Here is a 14,783-nt window from a genome sequence, read left to right on the forward strand (position 1 = left end):
AGCTCCAGCCAAGGAGAATAGAAGTTGAATTGCAGGATAGAGAAAAGAGCACATTTGAGGCCATTTGGTGTGGGATTGTTGCTAGCAGAACTAAATATACAATTGGGTGCTGCTATAGACCAGGTGATGGAAAAGATGGTGGTGACAGTATGCACAAGCAAATAGAAGAAATGGGTGGAAGGAGGGTGATTATTATGGGAGATTTCAACTATGGTCGCATTGATTGGAGTGAGGAGAGGACACACGGGAGGAAAGAACTGGATTTTATGCGGTTATTAAGGGATAACTATCTGCGACAGCATGTAATGGAAAATACTAGGGGTCAGAGAGTGCTTGACCTAGTAATTACATCTGAGGATTTGGCTTTAACAAATATGACCACATTGCCACCAATCGGTGAGAGTGATCATAGGGTCTTAACTTGGGAGGTGGCTAAAGGTGTAGAATTTTCAATTAAGACAGGGTACATGTGGAATTATCGGGCTGGAAAGTATGACAAGCTTAGGAGTTTGATTGGTTCAGTGCCATGACATGTACAACTGCAAGGACTAGAAGTTGATAGTGCATGGGAGGTGGTTAAGAAGTGCTTGCATGAAGCAATGGCTGACTGTATACCTAGAGTCCGAATAATAAATCAAGTAGGGGTTAAATGGATGAATAACACCATTAAGCTTGAGTTGCAAAAAAAGAAACAACTATGGAGGGAATTTAAGGAGAATGGTGACCGGCAGGCACATGAACGGTATAAAGCGCAGTCCAGAAGGGTGACGAGTGTGGTAAGAAAAGCAAAAAAGGATTACGAAAGAACATTGGCCATGCAGGCTAAAGAGAATCCTAAACAGTTTTTTAGATATGTAGCAAGTAAAAGGAAAAATGTACATGGCAGATTGATTTTAAAGAATGCCGATGGTAGGGAGGTAACTGAATCAGTTGAGATTGTTGAGTTACTGAGTGAGCACTTTGCAAAAGTATATCATCCAGGTGGTGACATTGCAGAAACGAATAAACCAGTAGATTATACGGGAATTGTGGTTAAGTGGAGGTGAGTAGTCTATTGCATAACCTCAATGTCAATACATCTGTGGGATTGGATGGTATACCAACTCTTGTTGTACGAGAAGCAGCTAAAGAATTGTCAGTACCCTTGACCATTTTGTTTAATTTGAGTCTCGGGTCTGGGTTAGTCCCGAGCGGGTGGAAAGAGGGGGAAAATAGTTCCACTGCATAAAGGTGGTTCCAAGACTGCTGTTGTAAATTACCGACCGATTAGCATATCAGGAATCATTGTCAAGGTCTTAGAGAAATTAGTCAAGAAAAGAATACAGGATTGGATAGATGAAAATAGGATATTGTATGGGGGACAACATGGTTTTGTGAAGGGTAGATCATGCCTCAGTAACTTGCTCACGTTTTATAACACAGTGACGGCTGAACTGGATAGGGGTAATGGGTTTACAGTGATACTACTGGACCTTGCCAAGGCCTTTGATAGGATACCACATGGAACCCTAATCAGTAAACTGGAGCAGATGGGTATAGATATAGGGTTGGTGAGATGGATAAGAGGGTGGTTGAAGGAGAGATATCAAAGAGTGGTTTATTCAGGAGTGGAGTCTAAAAGACGTCTTGTGACTAGTGGAGTGCCACAGGGCTCTGTTCTTGGACCACTGCTTTTCAATTTGTTCATCAATGATATTGGAAAGGATCTGAGAGGAAGTGTTCACTTGTTTGCTGATGATGCAAAGTTGGGTAGAGCAATTGTGAGTGCACAAGATGTCAAAATTTTACAGGATGATTTGGATAGTTTGGAGGAATGGGCTAGGAAAAATGGATGTCAATTTAATGTGGCAAAGTGTAAGGTTATGCACTTTGGGGTGAAAAGAATAGCAGCAGTATTTCGCATTGGTGGAATCATACTCCAGGAGATTGATGAGGCCAGGGATTTGGGAGTGTTGGTGGATAGGGAGTTGAAGTTTAGGGGGCACATTGCAAAAGTGACTAAAACAGCTCACCAAATCACTTGGCTTCTGAAAAATACTTTAACATGCAGAGATGAACAAGTTGTTGTTCCTCTGTATCGAGCCTTGATAAGACCCCATCTGGACTTCTGTGCCCAGCTATGGGCACCAGGGTTTCTTCGTGATGGGGAGGAAGTGGAGAGGGTCCAGAGACGAGTGACCAAGATGATAGCAGGTCTGTGGAATGAACCTTATGAGAATAGGTTGAAGATTTGTGGGTTGCAGAAATTGGACGATAGGCGAAGGAGGGGTGATATGATTGACACATTCAAATTACTGAAAGGTTTTTATAAGATTGATCCAGAAGATATTTTTGAAAATATGACTGGTGGTGGGAGGACTAGGGGCCATGCATGGAAGCTGGACAAGAGCGTGGTTGACAAGGGTGTTAGAGCTAGGTTCTTTACTTGGAGAGTGGTAAATGAGTGGAATAAGCTTCCAGAGTCTGTTGTGGGTGCTACGACCGTGAATGAGTTCAAGGCAAGGTATGATAGATACTGTGTGAATGTTGAATAGTTGTTCTTAACATGATGTTAGGGCCTCCCTCGATGAGTCTGTCGACTCCTTGGAGTTTCCCGGAACAATAATAATAATAATAATAATATTGACAAAGTCGTTATCAACAAATCCTCCTATATACTTTCAGATATAGAACAAAGCATCCTTAGTAAAGGTCTAAACTTTATTCCTTCCCCAAAATTAATACCAAAGGAGACACTACTTACAAAAATAGAAAAAGCTGCTTCTTTTCTCCCTCCACAAGATGCAAACTTCTACGTATTGAATCTTTATTATCAATAATGCAAAACCACCTGTAGACAACATTACTTCAACTGAACACAAAGCTATTAAAAGTTTAAAAAAACAACAGAGATATAATCATCCTCCCTGCAGATAAAGGAAATGCATCAGTCGTCCTGAATGCTGAAGATTACCAGAATAAAATGATTGAATTACTACATAATGATACCTACTCAATACTTGAGAGAGATTCAACTCGTGAACTTCAAAATCGTACAAACAACTTATTAAAAACAACAACTGAATTATCTCGAAACGTTCGTTTATCTCTACGCTCTCTCCATCCGTTAATTCCTCGCATATATGGTGTTCCTCAAATCCATAAAGAACACCCCATTACGCCCAATTGTAGAAGCTATCGATTCTCCTACATACAAACTTTCAAAATATCTTGCCAAATACCTCAAAAGTTTTTCAGGGAAGTCACCATCCTTTATCAAGAACACTACAGAATTTGTTACATACATCAAGGATATTACAGTTGATGAAAATGACATCATGTCTACTTGGACATAACTTCTTTGTTCACTAATGTCCCTACAGATGAAGTCCTAACATTACTCAAGGACAAGTTATCCAAAAAAATGTTAGCCTTGCTTACACATTGCATCAGGTCCGGTTACTTCAAATTTCAAGATAATATATACAAACAAAATCATGGACTGGCTATGGGTAATCCTTTATTCCCTGTACTCGCAAATATTTACTTAGAGGATTTTGAAACCAAGGCTATCTCTTCCTTTATTTTAACACCTAAAGTTTGGAAACGTTATGTGGATGATGTCTTCATTGTTTGGAGCCATGGACATGAATCCCTTATGGTTTTCCTCGAACATCTCAATAGCCGACATCAAAGTATTAAGTTTACTGCTGAGCTTGAAACGGATAATTCCTCCTTTTCTTGATGTCAAACTGACTCGCTCTTCTGGTAAACTAAAAATATCGATATATAGAAAGCCCACACATACCAACAGATATCTGCACAGTCAGTCTCATCATTTCCCTCCTCATAAGCTTGGAATAATTTCCACCTTGGGACATAGAGCCCGTTCTCTTCTTGATGACCCAAATGAACTGCTTACAGAAATAAACCATCTGAAAACTTCTTTCGAAGTTAATGGATATTCCAAGAAAATCATTGACAAATTCCTTCTTAATCCTCCTAGACATCACTCAGAAGAAACAAATAGATTCAAAGGCAATATATCTATTCCTTACATAAGTACTGTTTCACACAAATTAGCCAAAGTTCTAATAAAATACAATATCAGAACCTTGTTCACTCCACTTCTATTGATCCGTTCCTTAATTAGCCACCCAAAACCTTGTCATCATCAACTCAAATACCCTGGTGTATATAAAATATTATGCAACTGCGATATTCCTTATTTCGGGCAGACAGACAAATCTGTCGAAATGCGTATGGAAGACGAGCGAGTGCATTATCAAGTCATATCCTTTTCTTGGCTAATCCTAATGATGATAACCAAAGTCAAAGTCTGCTGGGAAAAATCTACTAACATCTTCCGTTGCAGTGATGAAATAGAGAGAAAAATTGTGGAATCTAGAGAAATCATCTTCAATCCTGTTCATCTAAATAACAACTTAAGCTACAACCTCCCAGATTGTCATTCAGCTGTAATCATGTACTGGCGTTCACGTGATGCAGCAAACACGCACTCTCCCAACAATGCAACAAACGAAAGAACAGCTTCAAATACAACTACAATGTTTTCATGCTAATTATGTATAAAGACTGTCTGTGTTGTTCATAGTCTTTTAACCCTCAATGTTTAGTGTTTTTTCTTTTATAATGTCACCTGAAGAAGGCTGTTACAGGCCGAAACTAGTAGTGTGTTTATATTAAAACCTTTTTACTTAAATCTCGGTTCTAGTCATTTAATTCATAAAACTATATATATATAGAGGCTAATGACTTCATAACAGACTCAATTAATGCAACCATTTCATTTGCCTTGTTTCTTACAGTTCGCATTTGTATACAAACATACCACCTCATTCCTGGATCTATAGCTAGTTCCACTGATACCACTTATTTGATGTGACTTCTCCATGCTTAACTCAAGCCATTTCTTTTTTTTTCCTTATTCATCTTGGAACCTTCTTCAAATCAAACTGTTTTTCCCTTGATCCTGGGTTATCCCCTTCCCCTTTTGTCTACATATGCATTCATATCCTCATGGAGCATCTACCTTTCTCACACTGTGTTTCTCTGTCCACCCTTATACTCCCCATTTCCCTGTCTTTCACACCTGTTCTCTCATTCTCTATACTCATGCTGCTCACTTCATTCATAACCACCTCTTCAATCTCTCCTGTCTTACTCTCCCATTCTTCCACTTCACTTCCTACTTGATCAGATTCATTCTCTGCACTCACTTCTCTACTTTCCAGCAGCAGCTCTCTCCCCAAGCGACTCGCATCAAATCCACTCAAATGTTCCTATACAGTTCACTTAAGCCTTCAAACTCATTTCTCACATTAACAAGCTGTGCACCTTTCTCCTCGCACATTTCTGCTAACATATCATTCATAATCCTTGTTATCCACCTTATCTCACCACTGTCATACCTGGGCAACATGTTTACTACCTTTCCTATCACACTTTTCTCTTTTATCTGTCTCAACAACCTCCTGATATCCAATCTGATGTGGATATCAGGAGGATATCCACATCAGATTGGATGTGGATATCCTCCTGATTCTTTTGCTTGCTTACTTCACATCTAATGCCTTAATCACTGTATTCATTCTTCCTCCAATAATACTTACTTTGTGCATCCTCTCATTCAGCACACCTATAATAATTGAATTGCCATACAATGCCACTCATGGGTTTTTTGTTGCCTCTTTTATACCAACATTATTTGTTTTCATCATTTTCACTCGTCCATACATATCTCGAATTCTCTTCATTCCGCATCCATTTCATCTCTTGCCTCATCTTAACCGACTCAACTTTCGAATCTTGTATCACATTTTCACTGTCATTCATTCTTTCAAATACACTTTTGCTCTCATTCATTCTCTCGGTTTTGTTGCCAGCCATACACACTTGTTTGCAGTCAATTTGAAGATCTGTAGCTATGACTTACCAATGTTATTGGTCTAAATTTTTCACACCTTCATGTATCTCCCTTTTTGAAAACTAGTATTTTGATGATGCCTGTGTTCCACTCATCTGGAATTTCACCAGTATTATAATATTTGGTTAAAAAGTTCAAGCAGGAAATTGATGGCTGCTATGCCACCATAGTTCAGTAGGAAGTTCATCAAAACCAGGTGATTTAGACAATTTTTTTTTTTTTTTTTTTTTTTTTTTTTTTTTAATTTACAAATGGTGCTTTTTTTTGTCATCATCTCTTCATTTGTGCTTTTTCAATCTTCTTCTCTCCAGAAAAGTATCTGATAATATTCTTTCCAAATTTATTTAATCTTTTGAATTGTTCTGTTTTCAATATTATTTTTATCTTTCATTTCTAGTGGTATATTTTGGTTAATTTTTTTTATAGGTTTATATACAGTCTTACTATCATTCTTTTTATTGGCTTCAAACATTTTTGCTTTTTTTTTTCCAACTTTTTTTGCAGCTCTTTTTTTCTTCTAAGATTTCCAAAATTTCTGTAATTTCTTGTTGTTATACCAAGTGTTTTTCTTGCAGCATTTACCATAACTACTCTGCCCTGTTTCCATCTCTTTTCTACATTGTTAAAGGTTATGTTTTTATAGTTATAACCTTTCACTTTTGTTATGTTAGTAGTATTGCTTAGGCTCTCTGGTTTGCTATTTTTAAATTTCAAAGTAATTTTGCACTAGTGTTTCTTTAGTGTTACAATTTGGATCGAGGATTTGCAGTTATTTTTGATAAGAATGTAATCGATACCATTTTTAATCATGCTAGCTGGAGATGCTCATGTGTATTTGTGTGATGGTCTACGGAGAAATAATGTTTGAGATTAATATATTGCTATGTTTACAGAATTCCAGCTGTCTTTCATTTCTCTCACCCACTCCAAATTTGTCTATTACAGCTTTCATCTTTGTTGTAAATCTCACGAACTTGGAGTTGAAGTTTCCCATCGCTATTTTGATGTCATTTTTGTTTGTTTTGTCAATAAGGTCCTGTAGTTGCTGATAGAAAGTATCTAATTCTTTATCTTCATGTGATTGATCTGGATCATAAATTTGGATAATTTTGAAAAAAAAACATCCTTTTTTTTTTCCCCTTTTTAATTTAATTGTTATAATTCTTGAATCCTGTGGTTCTATGATTAAGATGAAGTTCTGCAAGCAATTGTTGATTAATATTGTGACTCCATCTTTGTGGTTATTTTCTCATCCTGGGTAAAATAGTTTTCCATTCTTCAAATTTAGCACACCTTCTTCTGGCCAGTTACCACCATTTATAAAATAATTAAATTCTTAAAATGACTTTTCAATAATAACATACCTAACTTCTTATTGAATTTTGTTTATTTTAAAAATTAAAGATATTCACGTATTCTTGATTAATCAATGCAGAGTTGAAACTTGCTAGTAATTTATTGTTATAACTGTTTCTTTATTAAGAATGAAAAATATATCACAATTAATTTAACTATAGAATTTCTGAATTTCCAGCATACACCAATTGGAGTTAAAAATGCAAGGATATCTCAGCATTATAAGGCTAGTCTAACTGCAACATTCAATCTTTTTCCTGTAAGTGATAAATTCTTTTCAAATGTTTGCAAGTTATTTTTAGAGTATTTTTAATGATTTCTGTTACTTATTAAATTTGCAGAAAAGTAAAAAGTTCACTATTTCAGTTTCTTGTATTTAATATTCATTTAAATATGACTAATGAGGATATTAGGAAAGAACTTGATTGTCAGCATCCAGGAATGCATTAGCAGAGCTAATCTCAGGTGGTATGGTGACTTAAACAGAATGGGCGAGGAAAGATTAGCAAAACAAGTGTTCTCTGCCAGGTTGGCAGCAAAACGACCCAGAGGAAGACCAAGATATAGGTGGATTGATACTATTTTCACTATTTCAGTTTCTTGTATTTAATATTCATTTAAATATGACTAATGAGGATATTAGGAAAGAACTTGATTGTCAGCATCCAGGAATGCATTAGCAGAGCTAATCTCAGGTGGTATGGTGACTTAAACAGAATGGGCGAGGAAAGATTAGCAAAACAAGTGTTCTCTGCCAGGTTGGCAGCAAAACGACCCAGAGGAAGTCCAAGATATAGGTGGATTGATACGGTACAAAGTGCCTTAGACGATAGAAATATAAGATCTGATAATGTTGGAGTCTTGACAAGTAACAGACTGATTTGGAGGAAAATTGTAGATAGGAAATTAATAATGATGTAATTTTTTTCATGTAGTACTATCATATCCTGTATACCCCTTGAGGGTACATGGCAGGAATTTGATGATGATGATGATTAAATATGACTATCAGTAACCAAAACAAAAGTAGAAAATTTCCATTTGTTAAAAATTTATTATTATTCATGACACCTCCAAGGAGTCCAAAGACTCATCGCGGGAGGATACCTACTGTACAACTGTCTCCACCACTACACTGAACCTCTACTACCAATCATCCACAATAATGCCATCTACTGCCCACCACCACGACTAGTATTTTTTGGTCAGTAAATTGAGTGTGTTCTGAAGGGCCGATATGTCTGTATGCATGATGAAAAAATCCAAGTTTCCAGGAGGAAAAAACCTGCTACCTCTGTATGAGATCGGCTAACTCACCTTCGATTGAAAAAGTCCATATAAAGTTTCCTCCCATTATGATGAGAATGGAACTTAGGCTTTTTCCAATCGAAGGGCGCAACGTACCGTCGTTCTTCCAATTGCGCTACGGAGGCACTTATTTATATATATATAATGTCGCTATTGCATTTAAGAACCTAATACATGCCTAAGTGAACATTATTTGCTATCTAGCATAGTGATTACTGTGAATGTGAATCTTATTGTCATGCCTTCAGAAATCCACTTGCCCACTCACCACAGCGAGTTAATAAAGAGAAGTGCTGAGTGTGAATTTTTATCATCGATTAAAATGCATTCAAAACTTGGCAGCATTAATTCTCAGCTTCCAAGGATGCCCTCTTGTTCTTTCCACATCCTTCATAAGATGAAAAATACCATCAGATGGAATCCTGTATGACCCTTTCAGAAGTTTGTAAGTCTCAATCATATCACCCCTCTTTCTCCTGTTTGCTAGTGTCTGTAGTCTACAAATTCTCAATCTCATTCCTCCACTATCATGATATCATTTTTAACACTTTACCATCACAATTATCTTTTGAGTAGTTATTTGCAATCATTGCTACATGGTCCCTGAACTTCAACTTCCTAACACTCCAAGATCCCTAGCCTGATCAGTTTCGTTTAGTGTCATCCCATCACTCCAAAGTGCATAACTTTACATTTACTGAGATCCATTTTCTCATGCCCACAGTTCCAGCCTATTCAAATCATTCTGCAAGTACCACATTCCTGATTACTCTACCTATACTGCCTACAGTATACAGCAAATAGTTGTATACTGTCTGCAAAAAATGTTCTTTTTTCCCTGTATAATTTATACTTTTTTTGCATTTTTGAAAATTATGGAGACAACTACCGTATTTGAATAAAAACTTTAGTTTAATATAACTAAAATCTGCATTCGATGTTTCGACCTTTATGTCAAGGTCATCTTCTGGAGCATACAACTATACACAGAAAACAAGCTATACTACAATCAGACTGGTTTGTTAAAGATACTGACCAACCGCTACAACAATTGTTGTCCTGACCTCTGGCGAAAAAAAAAAATGAATAAATAAAATAAAAATGATACATCACCGCTAGAGTCCTGTTATTAGTGTTATCTGTTGGTTGTAGAAATACATTGGGCGCAACAACAAGTATCTATCTATATACATATATTAACATCATGATTATACTTGTACATTCCAGCCAGTTGGTATGGAATGGTTTCTAATACTAGCTGAAGATTGGCTAGAGTCCTGACTTATGCTGGATCTTATATATTAGGTAGGCTGAATGTGTGCCATCCAGATCCTTGGAATTTTCATGCCATCTTTGTTGTTGATATTTGGGTGGTTTATCAGGATTTCGCAGGCTTCCTTAAATTTCCTTTCATACCAAGTTTTTGTGTGGTGTAAAGAGCGGGTGCTTTTCCATTTGATTTGGTGTAAGGTGTTGAGCGCGTGGTCTGAGGCCTGCTTCACCATAATGGTTATATTTAATGTGTCTAACGTGTTCTTTCTTGCGTATAGGGATTGTCCGTCCTGTTTCACCAATGTACGGCAAGTTACAGGTGCAGCGGATGCAATAGACTGTAGATTTTAGTTATATTATACTAAAGTTTTTATTCAAACACAGTAGTTGTCTCCATAATTTTCAAAAATGCATTCGGAACACTGTGTAAGCTTAAAAGAAAGGATTATACCTTTTTTTTTTTGTCATTTTAAAACATCACCTCATTGACTGTCAAGTTATTTGATCACGAGTTGATCACGAGCCAATGAATTTATCAAGTTTTATTTCCAGAGAGTTGGAAATAAACCTTCTGAATCTGAAATCCTTAATTCAAACACTACAGCAGTGTTTCCTTTTAAAAAAAAAAAAAAATCGCAAAAAAAACCTTGCAATTTTATTGCTTTTTTTTCCCCTTTCTATATGAAAGACACTTCGTGTTTGAGTAGTGATTAAAAACTTAACCTGCCATTCTCCTTCTGACAATTGGTAACTTTAAACATTTTTCTTTCTATATTGAAATATGTCATAAATATCTGCTTTTGAGTTCCAAAAAAATCTCATTTCTTTTACAGCAACATTACAGGGTCTTCTGAATCCAATCCATGCATTTTCCACTGCACGAAACACTTCTGTTTTTTATTTCAGTCATGGGCTGCCATTACGTGTGTAGTTAGGGAGCTATTACTTGAAAAAATAAACTTACTAAGTAAACTGGAGACAATAGACTTGAAGTGTGCAAGAAAACATAAATATTTCATATTATATGCATTTAAATTAAATTGCAGTTATCATTTCCAATAAATAAATTTTTAATCAAATGAATGTATTCATTTAGAAAAAACCAGCTTATTCCTTTTTATTCCCCTATAGCATACAGGCAAAGCTGTTTTTAGCCCTATCTGTCTTTTGGAAATGAGGGGGGGGATTTCAACTCTACCAGTAGCCAATGAAAGATAGCTAGCCCAAGACTATCACTAATTATAAGAGGCATCTGATGAAGAGACAACTGACAATTCTCACTACCTCTTGGTTCCTAACACATTATATTATTCAATATAATTATTCCAGTTTTGTGACCACATCTTTATTAAAGAAAACTGTTTTTAAAACTAAACAAGTACTAAAAACAACACCCGACAAGTTTCGTTAGTCATCAGAATCTTCAGGGGTAAAGAGAACTAAAAGTTTAAAGCACAAACTACTAGAAATTACAAAAATTAGTTCATTTGTTGGTATTGTGAACATCAAAACAGTTCGTTAAAAAACCGAATAACAGATCTATGCAACCGTTAATGCGCATTAGCTGGAGACAATGCTATTTGTTGTTGCGTTCTATGGTTCACGCTCACTCTGTCCAAGGTCTGAAATTGATAAATTTTAATAAACGATGACCAAACTTGATTTAAAATCAAACCTTGGTTTTTGTTGCATTGCATTGGAATTTTAATCATATTTGCTGCCTCTTTGAATTTTCTTGTGAACCAATTCTTATCTATATAGGACATGTTTGTTCTATCCCAGAGTACATCATGACTGGTAGAAGCTAAGCCAGATTTATGTTCTCTCTTCTTTTGTATGCCCTTTTGATGTTCGCTCATGCGGATTTCCCCTGATCTCCCTTCTGGCCCACGTAGCAGATGCCACAGAAACAGTGAATATTATAAACCTCTGGTTTTTTCATTAGGTGATGTGGAGGTTTCGGAGGATGAATAGATCTTGATATTTTTTCAAGTGGCAGGAAAGTCACTTTTATGTTGTATTTGTAGAGAAGTTTGGCTAATTTATCTGTTACATTCTTGATATAAGGAAAGGTGACTGCGTTCTTGAAATCTTGTTTACTTAAGTGTCTTGTAGGTGCTGTATTGAGGTCCGCGCGGTTAGCCTAGTGGCTTTGCAATTTGCAACCATATGCCTGGGGAAGGCGTATCCCAGGTTCGATTCCCGTCGAAGACTTGAGGAACTCGGCCATAACCAAGTTAGCCGGTCTTGGGTGCAGGAAGTAGGTTTTTTCCCATCAGTTTATCTGGCATTTTTCATCCCGCAAGCAGGCAAACCGGTCCCATGAACATACGCTTCTACAGTCAAAAATATATCCCCCCAGTGGCAGGCTAGGCGACAGGTCGGTTGGGAGTGATACTAACAAAAGGTCTCATCTAAGTAACACGCAGACCCTGCATAGGAAGCGGGAATAATGTGTAGTGAAAGAAAAAGAAGTAGGTGCTGTATTGAGAATTTTCTTAATTAACTTAGTATTGAACCCATTCAGTTGTAGGATGTGTGTTAAGTATTGTATTTTTTTCTCTGTTTTTTCTTCTGTATTGGGGATGTTGTATGCTTTATCCCCTAAAGTTTTTATTAGGCCTATTTTTTGCTTGGGGTGGTGATGTGAAGTAGCATGTAGAAATCTTCCTGTGTTTTGTTGGTTTTCTATAGATGGAGAACGATAATCTGTTTCATTTATTTCTATAACGATGTCTAGGAAAGGAAGTTTTTTATTTTCTTCTAGTTGCAGAGTGAATTTTATGTTAGGATGTAAATTAAGATAGTCTTGAAATGTAGTCAGTTATCGTGCTGTTCCTGGCCAAATGAAGATATTGTCCACTTAGCAGAGCCATATTTTTGTTTTTTTTGTGCTAGTTTTGTAAAGCCTTATTTTCAAAATTTTCCATGTAGAGGTTTGCTAGAGCTGGTGAGAGGGGTGAATCCATTGCTAGTCCTTCTTTTTGTTCCCAGAGTTTGTCTTGGTAAAGGAAAAATGTGTTTTTTATGCAATGTTTGTAGAGCTGTACAATCTCCGGTGGGAAGAGATTTTCTAGTATGTTTACTGTTTCATTTCTTGGAATCTTTGTGAAAAGGCTGACTACATCTAAACTCGCTAATATGTCTGAAGGATCTATGTGTTTATCTTTTACATTTTCTATGAAGTCTGTGCTGTTCTTAATGAATGATGGTTTATTAAGAACAGCACAGACTGAATTTTTTGAATTTTAGGTACGCCATATATTCTATGCACTAGTGGGTGTTTGGAATGTAGATTTCTTTTGAGTTCCTCAGACCAATTTTGTATATTCTTGATAAGTTCATTGGTTTTGTTGTGAGTTCACCAAGTGGGGTCTCTGCCTAATTAAAATTCCTATGCAATGCAACAAAAACCAAGGTTTGCTTTTAAATCAAGTTTGGTCATCATTTATTTAAAATTTACTGATTTCAGACCTGAGACAGTGAGCATGAACCACAGAATGCGACAACAAATAGCATTGTCTCCAGCTAACATCCATTAACGGTTGTATGGGTCTGTTATTCGTTTTTTTTAACATTGTTTTGATGTTCACAATACCAACAAATGAACTAATTTTTGTGTTTTCTAGTAGTTTGTGCTTTAAACTTTTAGTTCTCTTTACCCTTGAAGATGTTAGTCTAAAAACAACACCCGACAAGTTAACGAAACTTGTCGGGTGTTGTTTTTAGTACTTGTTAATAAACGTGTGGTCACAAAACCGGAATAATTATATTGAACTTCTTAATGACAGAAACCTCCGCAACAAGACATTATATTATTGTCTCGAATAGTGTGTGTTCAATGGATTCATTTAGTTAAACATTAACCTTTCATGTATATGCAGCATGCACGACATATGCAATAGACATTATAGTTTGAAAACTTTAATACAGATTTATTGGAATTCCAAAAGGTTCTCTTTTTGCAAACTCTATTGTAACAACAGAATTCACAACAATTGAACCATATACAATCTATTCTTTTCTTATGTACAAATGAATGGGTGTTAGAAAAGATTAGTAGAACTTTAAGGCTCCTTAAGGATATTGACAGAAGAAAGTTAAAATATTTTTGACATTTGGACTTCTCAGAACAGTAATAGAAGGTAAAGTTCCTGGAAAAAGAGGCAGGGGTAGACCATCAATGAGATGGATGGATGACGTGTGTGGAGTGACTGATCTTCAGAGAGTTGAGGCTGCCAGAAGGGCAAACAACAGGACTACATGGCGAGGCCTAGTGTGGACCATCATCGAGCATCGGAGTGACCATACGGCATCTGTAGATGCCCAGTGAACATAGACAGATAGGATATAATTTCATTAACAAAAAAAAAAAAATGGTAATTATAAATGCACAATCTAATTAAATATTGTGGTTCATCTATACATATCTTACCTTTACACCTTAAGTAGGTGCACAATTGTAATATAGCATTGTCCTAAACTTCTTTTTTACAGCTTATAACATGAATTAGCTTAGTGTTGTTATGTCATTACTTTTTTCTATTATTTCCTTATCCATCTTGTGCATACTAAGCTTAATTCTTTAACCTATCTCTCTGGGGCCGTATCTCCTTTTGGAACTCTGACAAAATTTGTTTGATTTAGCTGCGCCAGTCAGAGTCCTAGAACAGAGGAATTCTTGCTCACAGAAACCTTCCCAGAGTTAATGCCTATAGAAATTTCAACATTGCAGTCATGGCCTTAACTTTTTTCATTTCCCCTTATTCATAGGTCTGAACTTTGACCACTCAAGAAAGTGGTAATCATGCTCCTTTCGTCCGTCTTTCTAGTCAGATGTCTTTCTGCTTTATCTAGTTGGGTCCATGTGGAGATTGCTTGGATCGACACAAATGGCCATTCCTTGCTTTTGCCAGACTAA

The 14,783-nt window shown here is 36.4% G+C and overlaps 1 protein-coding gene across 5 annotated transcripts in view; it reads left to right on the forward strand.

Moving 5' to 3' along the window:
* Window positions 1-14,783, forward strand: part of LOC150108763 (protein O-linked-mannose beta-1,2-N-acetylglucosaminyltransferase 1-like) — a 603,478-nt gene that overhangs the window by 478,035 nt on the left and 110,660 nt on the right. For all 5 annotated transcript variants that reach the window (XM_090416229.1, XM_090416227.1, XM_090416226.1 and 2 more), the window contains one exon: window positions 7,461-7,541. In XM_090416229.1, coding sequence (XP_090272355.1) covers window positions 7,461-7,541 — 81 coding nt within the window. The remainder of the gene's footprint in view (window positions 1-7,460; window positions 7,542-14,783) is intronic.

This window comes from Typopeltis vanoorti, chromosome 3, assembly GCF_054136105.1.
Source record: "Typopeltis vanoorti isolate ZY-2024b chromosome 3, IOZ_Tvanoo_1.0, whole genome shotgun sequence".
Lineage (NCBI taxonomy): Eukaryota > Metazoa > Arthropoda > Arachnida > Uropygi > Thelyphonidae > Typopeltis > Typopeltis vanoorti.